This window comes from Sceloporus undulatus, chromosome 4 (assembly GCF_019175285.1).
Source record: "Sceloporus undulatus isolate JIND9_A2432 ecotype Alabama chromosome 4, SceUnd_v1.1, whole genome shotgun sequence".
NCBI classification, from domain to species: domain Eukaryota; kingdom Metazoa; phylum Chordata; class Lepidosauria; order Squamata; family Phrynosomatidae; genus Sceloporus; species Sceloporus undulatus.
This window is the reverse complement of record NC_056525.1, coordinates 100,829,759-100,842,896: the sequence shown is the minus strand read 5'-3', so window position 1 is coordinate 100,842,896 and position 13,138 is coordinate 100,829,759. Positions and strand designations below refer to the sequence as shown.

The 13,138-nt window shown below is 36.5% G+C and overlaps 1 protein-coding gene across 6 annotated transcripts in view; it reads right to left on the bottom strand.

Annotated features, from left to right (window-relative positions):
- Positions 1–215: 215 nt before the first annotated feature.
- The window catches only part of PRKACB (protein kinase cAMP-activated catalytic subunit beta), an 86,652-nt gene continuing 73,729 nt past the window's right edge, over positions 216–13,138 (bottom strand). For all 6 annotated transcript variants that reach the window (XM_042463435.1, XM_042463436.1, XM_042463433.1 and 3 more), the window contains 5 exons: positions 12,866–12,992; positions 10,391–10,486; positions 9,101–9,223; positions 4,695–4,859; positions 216–2,627 (listed from right to left, as the gene is read on the bottom strand). In XM_042463435.1, the coding sequence (XP_042319369.1) occupies positions 2,502–2,627; positions 4,695–4,859; positions 9,101–9,223; positions 10,391–10,486; positions 12,866–12,992 (637 nt within the window). In that variant the 3' untranslated portion in view covers positions 216–2,501. The remainder of the gene's footprint in view (positions 2,628–4,694; positions 4,860–9,100; positions 9,224–10,390; positions 10,487–12,865; positions 12,993–13,138) is intronic.

Below are 13,138 nucleotides of genomic sequence, written 5' to 3'. Positions count from 1 at the left end.
ACTGTCTTCACGTGGCTTTTGTATGATCAAAATCATAGGGTCGTGTAACTATTGCCAAGTTTATACTCTAGTGCCTTGTAAGGTAACCTCCAGAGCTTTTGGCTTAACCTCTCTTTATCTTTCCAGTCTAGTACCTCAACTTAAGATTTATTTTTATCTTCTATTTTTGACATGTTAAATAAGCACAAATTATATGGGATCAAGATGTTTATATAAAAAAAAACCAAAACAATAAGATTTTAGATCTCAGACATGCTGGAATCCATCCTTTGCAATTTTACATAGTCATCCAGGATATATAGAAGACACCTGTCCTGTGTGTTGTCCAGTCTAAGTATTGGCTAAAATTCATACCAGAATTAAAAAGAGTGGCATTTATTAAAATTGTTGGAAGTCCATAAACAATAAAATTACTGTAAAATTTATCATTTACCGCTAGCATACAACAGCATGTCTTCAATCTAGATGAAATACAAAAGACTAACTTTTTCCATACAAATAATTTCTTTAAATTTATTAATGTGACAATATATTTATTACATAAAATTTGCTACTGCAAAAGTATTGTATGTTTGTCTTGCACATACATTGACAAGGGTGGAGAAAGATGGCAAAACAGACTCCTAAGGATGATGTGCAAAAACAACATGACAACTTAAAAAGACATACCGAATGTTATATGGTACATCTTATTCCAGACTGCAAAATGTCTATGGAGGTTTTGTTTGTTTTGTTAAAGGAGTGTAATAGAGACTAAAAAGAAGTAATACCAATGGTCTCATCTGCACTGGCATTCTACAGAACACCATGTCTACACAGCAATCTCAGTTAGTTAATAAAAACATTTCATCCTTGTATGCATGTAAATTGATAATCAAACATGAACCAACTTTATTTTAAACACACTGATGTGCCATCTTAAGACAAGCCATCTTGAGATAAATCAGAAATGGAGTGTCCAACTAAAAAGTTGTATGAATAAATTTAAAAGCACAAGAAGGTGTGCTAAGCCACTGATTGTTAACAAACACTGAAATAAGTCTGTGTAAAAGTGCTGGAAGCAAGCACATGGCAGCAATACCCTTTTAAGTCAGTTGGTGAGATTATATGAAACTTAATGCAACCCAAACAATTCTGTGTGTGACCGTACATTCCATTTCACTAATGTAAAGTAGATTAGAAATGAAGACACCACTTTACAGATGGTGGCAGTTTTAAACTTTGTCTCTTTTCCATGCGAATGAAGCGCTGCTGATAAGCATGATTGGAGCAGCACCCCATCCTTGATTTACTAATATAGTATACCAGGATAAAAACTTGGCATTTACTTCTTTTATTCTTCACAGCTAACAGAAATACCAGGTTTGTCTAGCAATGCATCAATATTTTAATACTAAATTTTCAATTTGCGAAACCATTTATTCTTATAGCTAAAGAGATTAAAAAAAAAACCAACCTTTCCTCCCCTTTAATAAAAAAGGGTTGAAATGTGAAATACTTCAGGAGCCCCAACATTATTAAAAATCAGTCCTAGTCTCTGACAATACTGACCAAATCTTTTTCTAAAGTGTTTCAGGCTTTAAGTTGTTTTAAAACCCATTTAAATAGCTACTTACTTAAATGCAGGTAATTAAGCATGATTAAACATGGTCCAAAGCCCAGGATGGATGGAATTATTCCTGCTTTACTGAAACTGTGCTTCTTGTGGCACAGTATGCTTATGGCATATTTACCTACTGCCCAGGAAAGAAAAAGAATTACGAGGCAGGGAAAAGAACTGCCAGCATGTAGAAAAAAACAAGGCACGGGGTCTAGCTACTGTACCCTACACAACTGTCCAATTCTGATACTACCTAAGTTTGGTCAGTCTCCAGGAAGATGTGTTTAAATCAATTAGCACACACTCATATGGCGATAAATACTACCTTCAAAAAATGCTAATGTTGTTGGCTAGGTTTAGTCTGAGCTACAAAAAATAGTAATAATACAAACCTATGAACTGTAGCCTCAGACGTAAAGACAGACATGGGAGGATTGGCTGGCACAGACTAGAAGCAACACTTATCTTTCACTTCAGTCTAAAGTCATACTAGCCAAAACACCTTCAGTTTCATTCACACAAATACATTATTCAAAATAAAATGGAGCATTCTTAGGTAAAAGGCTGCTTCATTTTAAAAAGGGGGGGGGGAGACAAGAGAGGGGAAATCAACAATATACAGAAAATAAAGGAAAGGACAGAAACTGACAAGATAATTAGGAAAAGTGGTCTATATTCTGTGTTACAGCACAAACCGTGCTTGCTTAATTGTGCCTAGTTTATAAGGGTTGGTGCAAACTGCACACATGGAAGATGGCAATAAAGACCTCAGTCAGCTTTGTGGAATGAAGTAACTAGGTAATTGTTTTGACATATGATGGTCTCAGCTCCATCTCATGAGTTAACAGAGTGCAAAGATCCCAAATGTGAGCCCTGATGTCCTCTTATCCTCCAGCAAGTACTAAAAATCAGCAAATTCTTTTGCACATTTCTCTGTTAGAGATACACGGATATCTTCTTCCTCATAGTCATCAAAGTTGCTGGTGTCTCCAGGGCCTCTACATTTTGGTATGAAGGGAGCTTCTACCTACATGTGAAATAGAAGTACAGAAGGTTGTGGTTGCAAATCTGAAAAAATTAACCAATAATTATCTGCAATAATATCTCCTTGGTAGAGAAACCAAAAGAAACATGTGTCTCTGGTACACTCCAGGTATATATTTAAGCAGGTTAAAATGCTTTAATATGGAAGAGATGTATTAAAGATTGAGATATTGAGGTGGGAAGGTTTGGTGGCCAATATACTGCCTCCAAACCAAAATATACCAGCATCTAACATACGTATTGTTTGTCCTGGGATGAGAGAGCACAACAAAACTGGACTCTCGGTTTTGGCAGCAGAGTAAGGACTATGAAGATATAGCCTACTTCTTCCCAGGAAGGGCATCCTGACAAGGGGGAGACCAACCTTGACATATCCATCATCCAAAGAAGTTACAAGAATGACTAGGACTCCAGAACCTAAGGGACACATGTTATGGCCCATTCATCAGGCAGAGGACTAAGGGCTGCAAGGTTGTATATATGTGAGAATTTGGGGGTAGCAATAATACCTACTACTTGTAAGACATCCTGGAAATGGTTAAATTAAAAGGCAGTACAACTCCTCAGAATAACTGAAGAAACAGTCCAACTGAGACTGAAGGAAGTAAGCTATTACTGTGGTCTATTCCTATCCAAAGGGGTTCTATTCAGGCCTCTCCTGCAGATGGGGAAAATGTGGGTGGTTGTACCCCATTTTATTCAATGGCAGCGATGTGCATGTTGCAACACCTCTGCATTTAGTGTGCATGTGCCAGCACAAAATAAAATGGCATGTGATGATCTGTGGGAGCTCGAATCTGCCAATCTGGCAGGCCCACTGTATTTTTTATCCTAATTTCAAGAAGATTTAAAGAAGTGTATTACCCTAAGGCACCAGATCCTGTCTGATCTTGGAAGCTAAGCAGGGTCAGCCCTAGATAGTATTTTGATGGGAGATCACCAATAAATATCATGTGCTGTAGGCTATATTTCAGAGAAGAAACTGGCAAAAACATCTTTGAGTATTCTTTGACTAAGAAAACCCTATGAAATTAATGGGGTGTCATAAGTCGACAGGTAATTTGAAGGCACATGCACAATGATGAAGAATAAAAACAGATATATTTAAATATTTATTTATTAAAAGTTAATCATAAAAGGCAGAAAATCTTTGTTCCTATAAGCTGTATACTAAGTGGATATTTTAAAATGCAGCTGAGAAGGCTACCATTCTTTGGTGAATGCTTATGAGGCATTTGCTTATGAGGCCTCCTTTTAAAATAAAAGAATATAGTGAAGTTAACTGTAGCCTGTCTTGTGCTAATTAATACATTAGCATTTATAACTGCTACAGTATTGTCACACTGTACAGCTAAACAACCAGTTTCCTTTTATAAACTATTGTTTGCTTTGAGATTTAGCTATTCAATATTTTTTATGGGAATATGCCTATATAGTTCTAAAAAAGAAGGTACAGTATTTTTAAAAACTCACACTATATGTCCATAACACATGTTTGATATATAGGCATTGGTTTCGTCAAAGTAGTGTCATCATCATCATCGTGATTCTATGATTCTATTTTAAAAAGGGGATAGTGGATGTGTTTGTGTTAAAAGTGAGGGGGTAGTGGTTTTGCGGCAGTGAGATCAAGGGAAAGCATGATAATTTGTGGGCACTTATTTAATCACACAAAATACCAGTGGACATTTTGCCAATACTCTGCAGGAAGTTAAAATAGTGTTTAGGAGACACATCTAAATCTTATGGCGTGCATGCAGCTCCCTACTGTATTTTTAAACTGCTAAGGGCCTCTTAGCACCTCTTATTTATTAATGAAAGGCTTTCTCTAAGCTTCAAACAGCCCCAGCCCTTCTAACCATGATGAAATTGCCCCATAGGGGCATTTTGAATTTTTTTAGAACTATATATATTTTTAAAAATTATAAATTCAAGGCTGACGGCATGTGACCTATCTTCAAATAACTGGAAATGAAAAAGGGAGTATCTACCATCTTCTTCATGTACTATCACCAATTTTATCTTAGAGAGAGAAAGAGAAACATCTTACCTTTCTCTGATAAATGGCAATCCAATCTGTAGTGGCAAACCATTTGTGATTTTTAATATCATTTACCCCGTTCTTGAGATTTCCATATCGTTTGGTCAAATCTACTTGGAGTAAATTTCTTAGTAAATCCTTAAGATCTGAACTGAAATGTGATGGGAACCGTACCTGCAAAATATGAGGCATATTTACCATTGCAACACATATTCCATTTAATTCTTGGGGGGTGAAAGAAGATGATAAATAAGTTGTGTAAGGTTTTGAAAATGTAAGAAAAGTTCACAACTTCACATTTTGGAAAAAAACCCTGCTAAATCAAACACAGAATTAGACCAGAACCATAGTCTCCCAAAATTTCAGCTAGTGTCAAAATTATTTTCCCCTTCCCCATAGCAAAAGAGAACATTTGCTTGATTTAATGTCATCATGTTCCATACTACCTAGGGTGACCAGATGGCCTAACTGCAAAGGTACCACAAATATAGGGTATTTAAGAAAAATGTAGGACATTGCCAAATAAAAGCTAAAAACACTACTATGAATGTAAATTCACGCTTCTTAGCCATATTCAAAATAGAGGACATTTTGAAATTTCTCCTAGACAGAAGGTTGAAATGTAGGACATGGCCAACAATAGAAGGACCTGTAGTCACTCTAGTGATATCCAATGAACAGAATGCGGATAGCAAATACAAGGCTGCTACTTTTAACAGTGGCCACATGTCTGATGTAACACTGAGTTCTGGTTTAAGGCCAGTACCCAGTAGAGTGGTTCTGAAGGAATGAGGCTCTCCTTCCCCTTTAGCCCCAATACCTCCAGGCAGCAAAGAAGGCTTAAAGGGGAAGGGAAAGAGGTTTCCATCATGCTAACAGTCAGATGCTAACACAGGGGTGCGTTATTAAACTTTTAATCAACAATGAATTCAGCAGTCAAATAACAAAACAATACATGGATGCAGTTCAAAAGAAAATAAAACTTCTGAATTACATATGTGTTGTGTACGGTGTGCCCGCGTCATACGTGGGTGCACTATAAGCTTATGCTGACAGCCACACGCCGGATGAGGAAATGATATGCATGCCTGAGGCGCGCACACTGTGCCATGGACACAAACCCCATTGTTTTCAATGGGACTCCACCATATGTGATATTTCCCTTACGTGGCGGTGGTGGGGGGTCCGGAAGTGATAGCCCACGTAAGGGAAGGGCGCATTGTATTACTTTGGCTGTATCATGGTTGGGTCTTTGAACAGAACATCTTTCCATAATCCATGATGGTGTGCTGGGAGATTTAACTGTTGTGAGTTATTCTTGACATAGTCAGTACAGTGAAACCATTTCTCGCTGAATGAGTCAGTCCATATGTCCCTTAGACTTTCTCATATTATCAGCAAGCTTCTCCATTAACCAAATGTCCCCTGTTTTGCGCCACCAATTTTGTTGTATGAGTTCCCCTATTTTCCAGTTCTTGGCAATTTCCATTCTAGCAGCAAGAACTAGAAAAGTAATTAGCTCCTTTGTTCTAAATTTTTTTTTGGCATTTTTTTTTTTGAAAATTCAAATGTTCTCATGGGGATTTCTACTATGTTTGATGGCCCCTTGGACCACCTGCGTGGGAGGGTAAAAAAAGTTTTGCAATTTCTTTTTATTTTCAAAAATGTTTTTGCATCAAAATGACCCCAAATGTCCTCTAGGAACCTGAAAAAACTCCTCCACATACCTTTGAGGCTGTTTAGAACAAAAATTTATATTTTTTTGTGGAGAGGGGGTGAAGGTCTCCTGAGGGCAGCCCCCTAGCCTCCCACAGTTGCTGACCCCTACACTAGCATTACAATGGATTTGGGATTTCGTTGCATGTTATGTCATTTAAAATGGGTTAAGCTAGTGTGGAAAAGAATGGCTGTAGGCACACAGCTATGGCACAGTTGTGGGAAGAAGTCTCCTTTTCTAAGATCTGTTGGTGAAGTGTCCAGAGGTCCAACCGGCCTAGAAACCATCAGGCAGTATTAATGCTGCAGCCAGGTTGCCAGTCATGTCACAGAGGATCTCTTGCCCTTCTCTCTGCCCCGCTGCAAAGGTGCAAACAGGGTTTCCTTGCAAGTGGGCACTCTAGCTTGTTATACAATTTTTTCTTTGGCTACATAAATAAACCATCTTAAACTATGAGTAATATTTTCTATGGTAGGTTTTCACTGTTTCCTCAATTTCTGCAAAATGAAGTCAGTGTTTGAACAATAGAAACTTCAGATTTCTAAAATATGATTTTTGTCTTTGAAACCAATGATTCTGCGCCAACAAGTTCTGATCGAGATTGTGATTGTTTGTACAGTACAATAACAAGTTAGAGTGTTGGCACACAGTGCTTAATCTCTTTCCTTTGATTCCTCTTGTAAACAAAATGCAGACAATCCATCTGTGAAAATCCTAAATTCTGATTGGTCTTCCTCTCTAAGGACATCACAAGCTATGGTTGGCTGATGACTCTGCCTTGTCAAGGAAGGAACAAGTCAGAGTACACATTTACACGTTAAAAACAAAACACAAATTAAAGGTCTCTGGCTTAACAATCAGGTAATGTGCAGAATCATGCTCCTTGTAAATAAGGTCTGATTCCACTGTTAACAGTATTCTGTAGCCCTTGGTGTCTCTGATTTCCCCCCTAAAGTGTAGGTTTTTTTTTTTTTTACAGAATAGTGCACTCCACTGACAACAGGAGATCACCTCATAACAGAAACATTGCCTATAGCCACTTTATCCTGTATCCTTTATTCATCCTATGTTTCGGAACCATTTTCTTTCCAGGTCTGTATCTAATTAAGACTTTGGCCCTATTCTACAGAGGTGAACTGATTGTATCTTTACAAATTTTGAACAACTACCCCTTATTTCTCCTTACCCCATTTTTCACTTTAGCATTCCTTATAATTGAAAGATCTCCAGTATCTCAAATTCTATGCACTACTAACATTATTATATACACAGTATGATCTGCAAATCTTGAAAGAAAATTTAAAAAATTAGCTTTTCATCTTGTGATCTATCTTATGGTACATAATAAATCCAAGTTTTATAAAATGGTCTATAAATTGAATAAATATGTGTCAAAATGATAACCTTTCCCTTCAAAAATACTAAACAACACTAAGGCTATTTGTATGTTAGTCTCTATTCACCTCCTACCTTAATTATAGTACTATAGCCTTCATGCTTCCCCTTGGTTTAATATGAGGTTGTTTCCCTATTCCTAACCAGGCTATTAAAGCAAGTCTACACACAGCTGTTCTATATTCTTGGTTCCACCCATTGGCACTCTGTGACTAGTATAACTGCAAGATGATATATTATCACACTGGGAAACTGTCATCTCTGTGTGATTAATTTTGCTGCATTTATACTCTTCATTTTAACTAGGCTTACTGATATATGATCAGTAAGGTGAGGTGGAAAGTTTTTCAATGTTATGCTTTTCCATGAAAAAAGCAAAACAATTTCTTTTAAAATGTGATTTGTCCTTATATTACAGCAGGCCCTAGGTATCTGCTGGAGTTTAGTTCCAGGACACCCTCCCCTATGGATACCAAAATCTGTGGATGCTCAATTTCTATTAAGTACAATGGCATAGTAAAATGGTGTCCCTTATATAAAATGGCAAAATCAAGTTTACTTTGGGAATTAAAAAAAATATTTCCAAGCTATGGATGGTTGAATTTGTGGTTAAAGAATCCATGGATAAGGAAGTCCAACTGTACTAACCAATGAATTTTGTAACTCAAAAGCAATTGAATTCAGCAATTCAACATTGAAATCGGTTCCCCCATCCCAACAATCCTCTAGTCCCATACTGTCATAAACAATTATCTCTGTAATTTAAAGTAATTACAATAGCAGTGCTATGACAAAATTGCCCCTTCTTTTCAGTTTAATTTTTATTCTTAAGACTACGTACTGCTGTTGGCCTAGTGAACAGCTTTCTGTTTAAAGAGCAAAAAATACATGTCAGATGCTCTTAATCATATAGATTCAGTGATGGGTATATATTTGGCATTAGAAATTACACGAGCCCCATTTTAAAGCCAATTAAACCCATTATAGGATCCATTCTCATTTGTAGGCATAAGGACTTTGAAGGGTTTTTTTTAAAAGAAAGAAAGGAAGGAAGCAAGGAAGGAAAATCCACAGGTATTCTTTCATTGCAGCTAGTTACCAAATAACACTCTCTGATAACAACCTTTTTCAAAATGTGAATAAACATTGTGTAATCCTTCACAATGATTTTGATATGATGTTATGGGACGAAGAACTGGAATTTCTTTGTTAAAACTGCAATCAGCAAAGAATACACAAAACAGCGCAGAGGTTAGTGCAAACAATCTGAAATATTTCCAGGATCAAGGCAATCACTGCTTACCTTTCCAGAAACAATTTTTTCATATATCTGGATTGGCTGATCTGCAAAGAATGGTGGATATCCAGCTGCCATTTCATAAATTAACACTCCTAAGGCCCACCAATCTACTGCCTTGTTGTAGCCCTGGTAAAAAGAAACTACTATTATCAGCATTACTTGGAATAGACAGAGAAATCTTATCTTAAGGACTCACACAATAAGTTTAATTAAGTTTCTGGTGGTACAGAAATAGTCTTCTTCATCATTCTAAATAAAAAATAAAAACAAACCTGGTATTTTTGTGGCAATTTTGGGACTTTTTAGCTAAAGCTAAACAAAATATTCTAAATAAATAAAATCTCCACACTCATCTGCACATCAGGAGAAATAAAATTAGCTTCCACAACACTTTTATATCAGTAGTAGCTACTTTATGTGTGCAATGCGTTTATTAAATTATCTTGCTTTACGGGCTCAACTTAGAATATAAACTGTTAATCTTGCCATCCAATAGCTGGATGAAAGACTTTAGCTTTTATAGTTCAGTACTGAATCCAGAATCTTTGAAAGCTGCTCAATATTTTTGAAATATTTTAAAATATAAAATAAATAGACAATAACCTATATACAACCAAACTGTATATATGTTCAGAAGTATGTGCCACTTTTTCTGGTTTGAGGTATGTATGACTTGGACGTGATATGAACATTTTCAAACAATTTGCAAGTATCTAAGCACTAGTTTCATCATTTTATCACTGAAAATGATACTGTCTTTAACAGGGCAATCTGGGTTTGAGACAACTGGCATGTTATCCCAACTGAAGCTCAGTATATTAAAATAGACCTTTGAGGGTGCAACTATGATACCAAATAGCCTGTTTTTTTTTATTCTTCTTGAATTTTCTCTCCACTTGTATACTCCTTTCAGGTAACAGACTGCTAAATTTTTGTTACTCTTTGAAATTTCCTTCTAGTCAGAGTCTACACCAATCACATTACATTATTCAGTACACACACTCAAAAACCTCCATTATATTCCCTTCCCATGCCCAATATTTCTTGAACATGAGAGAAAGTTCAATCTAAAACACTTGGAAACATTTTATGTGGAAACTTTTTGGTGGCTTGCAGAACTTGTCAGTATCTGTGATAACTAAGTGTACCACCTCAATCTTCAGTACACTTATTTAGAACTGATATGACACTAGTTTCAACTAAATTTTCTTCCCCGTAAGGAAGTACTGTTGAGGATTGCAGTTTTCCACTCTTAGCACTGTTTATTTACTCTGCCAAATAGTTTTGAGATACCTTGCTGAGAATTATTTCAGGTGCCAAGTATTCTGGAGTCCCACATAACGTCCAGGTTCTCCCTTTTACTCTTTTTGCGAACCCGAAGTCTGTAACCTAGTAGCATTAAAAAAAAAAGGTCACTACATTTTCCAACCTTGTGTCTCCTTTTAATGCAATGAGAATGTTATATAAACAATGCAGAATATATCCAGCCACAGAAGTGGCTCTCTGTACTTCATGAATGATTCAAAAGAGAGATAATTTTTAAACTACACTTGCATTTGTTATATTCTGTTTGGAACACTGTAACACACTGTACATGTGGCTGCCTTCGAAGAGTTTTCAGAAACTTCAGCTAGTCCAAAGAGCTGCAGCTTTACTACTGAATGGGGTTAGTTATAGGACGTGAACAACTCCCTTGTTACAACAGCTCCACTGGCTACCAGTGTATTTTGAGACACAGTTCAAAGTGCTGGTTATGGCCCTATAGAGGTTGATTCCATGTATTCTCCCATGAAAACCTGTTTGTTTCTTGAGATCTTCAGGAGAAGCCCTTCTCTCTATTCTACCACAGGGCCTTTTTAAAAGTTGCTTCTAGGCTCTAGAACTACTTGCCTAGAGAAGCTACATTAGTATCCACTACAGTGCCAAATTATACACAAATTTATTGTTTACACTTGTGTATAATTTGGCCTCCCGTATAAATTGGGGGCCGATTTTCGACCCAAATTATTGATTTTGATATGACCTGTGGATAAAATGAGAGTAAAACTTAGAGGCATGTAACAAAGGATGTAAAGGACAAAGCAAAGGGAAATGATGCCAAAGAACTAACAAAATTCTGGCAGGCATAGCTATTAATGCTCACTCTAAAGGTTGGAGGGAACTACAGTAAATTGTGGCTGTGTGACGTATGGGGGAGGCAACCATGCACTGATGCGGCTAAGAAAACATGCACATGTCAAAAAGGATATAAAGGCAAAACAAAGAAAATGGTAACTGCGTTAGCAGTAATTATAGCCTTTAGTTTTAATGTGGTAACTTTGCCTGATTTTAACCCAGGAAAACTGACAAACATACACATGTGTCTTATTCAAATCCTTCAAAGCATGATTCTTCATTGCTGGAATCCCCATCTTTGAGAACAGTGTTGAAAGGCGAGAGCTTAGTTCATTCCAAGAGAACCTAGAAGTACCTACTCTCTCAGCATTCTTTTGAGGGGAAGTGCCAAAGATCCGCCACTGCCATCATTTCCCATGGCTTTCAAAAATGCCAGAAGTGGTACCACAGCAAGAGATTAGAGGTCGGTGCTTTTTTAAGGTTCTCCTAGGATGAACTAAGCTCTTGCTTTTCATCACTCAGAGAAGGGGATGGTTCCTAGTTTGTTTGGTTGGGGTTTTTTTTGACAAAAGTTAAGGTACAGTACTTATACTGACCCATGGCTAAGTTTACCCAATTTTGGGCTGACATTTTGACTAACATTTCTACACTTATACACAAGTATGTATGTTGTGTGTGTGTGTGTATCTCCAAAGCATCTGAGGAAGTAGACTTAAGTCTATCAAACTCATGCTGCTAACTTCTTTCTTTCAGTTATTCTCAAAGGTGCTACAACAACTTTCTACAATTATATACAGTATATTTGATGATATTTTATCTTCTGTATGTTTTAAGGCCAGGATAGCATAGTAATTTTGTGTGTTGGACTAAGCTCTCGCCTTTTATCACTCTATTCAGAGATGGGAATAGATGAGGAAAAGTACTTATACTTTTTTGGGTTGTTGTTTTTTTTTTACTAAAATTCCTAGACTTATATACAAGTATATACGGTATGTTTGATGCTATTTTATCTTCTATATGTTTTCAGCCAGGGTGGTATAGTCATTTTGAGTGTTGGACTAGGACTCTGAAGACCAGGATTCGAATTCCTGTTTGGCCATAGAAATCAATGTGATCCTGGGCAAATCACAGTCTCTCGGCCTCAAAAGAAGGCAATGGCAAACTCTTTGAAGAAATTTTGCCCCCCAAAAGCCTGAGATAGTCAGAAATGACTTGAAGGCACACAAAACCACTTTTTAAGGATGTGAAATTTATCTGTACCTGTTTTAACACTATAAATTGCCTTGAATCTCAGAAATAGGGAAAAGGCATGATATGAAAAAAATGAAATATGATGATGATAGGTATGGCAGTTTTAGGTATGGCATATTGTATGCTATTAGAAATGATAAAAAGGAAAAAGAAGACTTAACTATGAAATATAAGCCCTAGGCATGCCATGCATAATATTAAATAGTATACATATTTGATCAATGAATAATACGCTTTGTTTAGGTCAACTGAAAATATGAAACATTTTGAATCAAATTTTGGAATTCCTTTTGACAAATCAGTTTGCAGGTTATCAAACATAGACTTAATTTATGGTCATCATGTTTCATTACATTATAAACATTTACATTTTGTCTTCGAAGAAATTTGTCTGTATCATACCTGGATATATCCTTGTTGGTCAATTAAAAGGTTTTCAGGTTTTAGATCTCTGTAAATGAGGTCTAGTGAGTGGAGGTACTCAAAAGTTAGCACTATCTGAGCTGCATAAAATCTTGCATGTGGTTCACTGTAATAAATAAAAATATTAGGTTTTAAAGTTTCACTTGCACATAGATATAGCCTACTCAATATATTTCTAATGTGATAAATTGTGGCACAACAGAAGGATTTGTGAGTTTCCTAGAACTTCTTCAAGAAATTTATGTTAGTTCA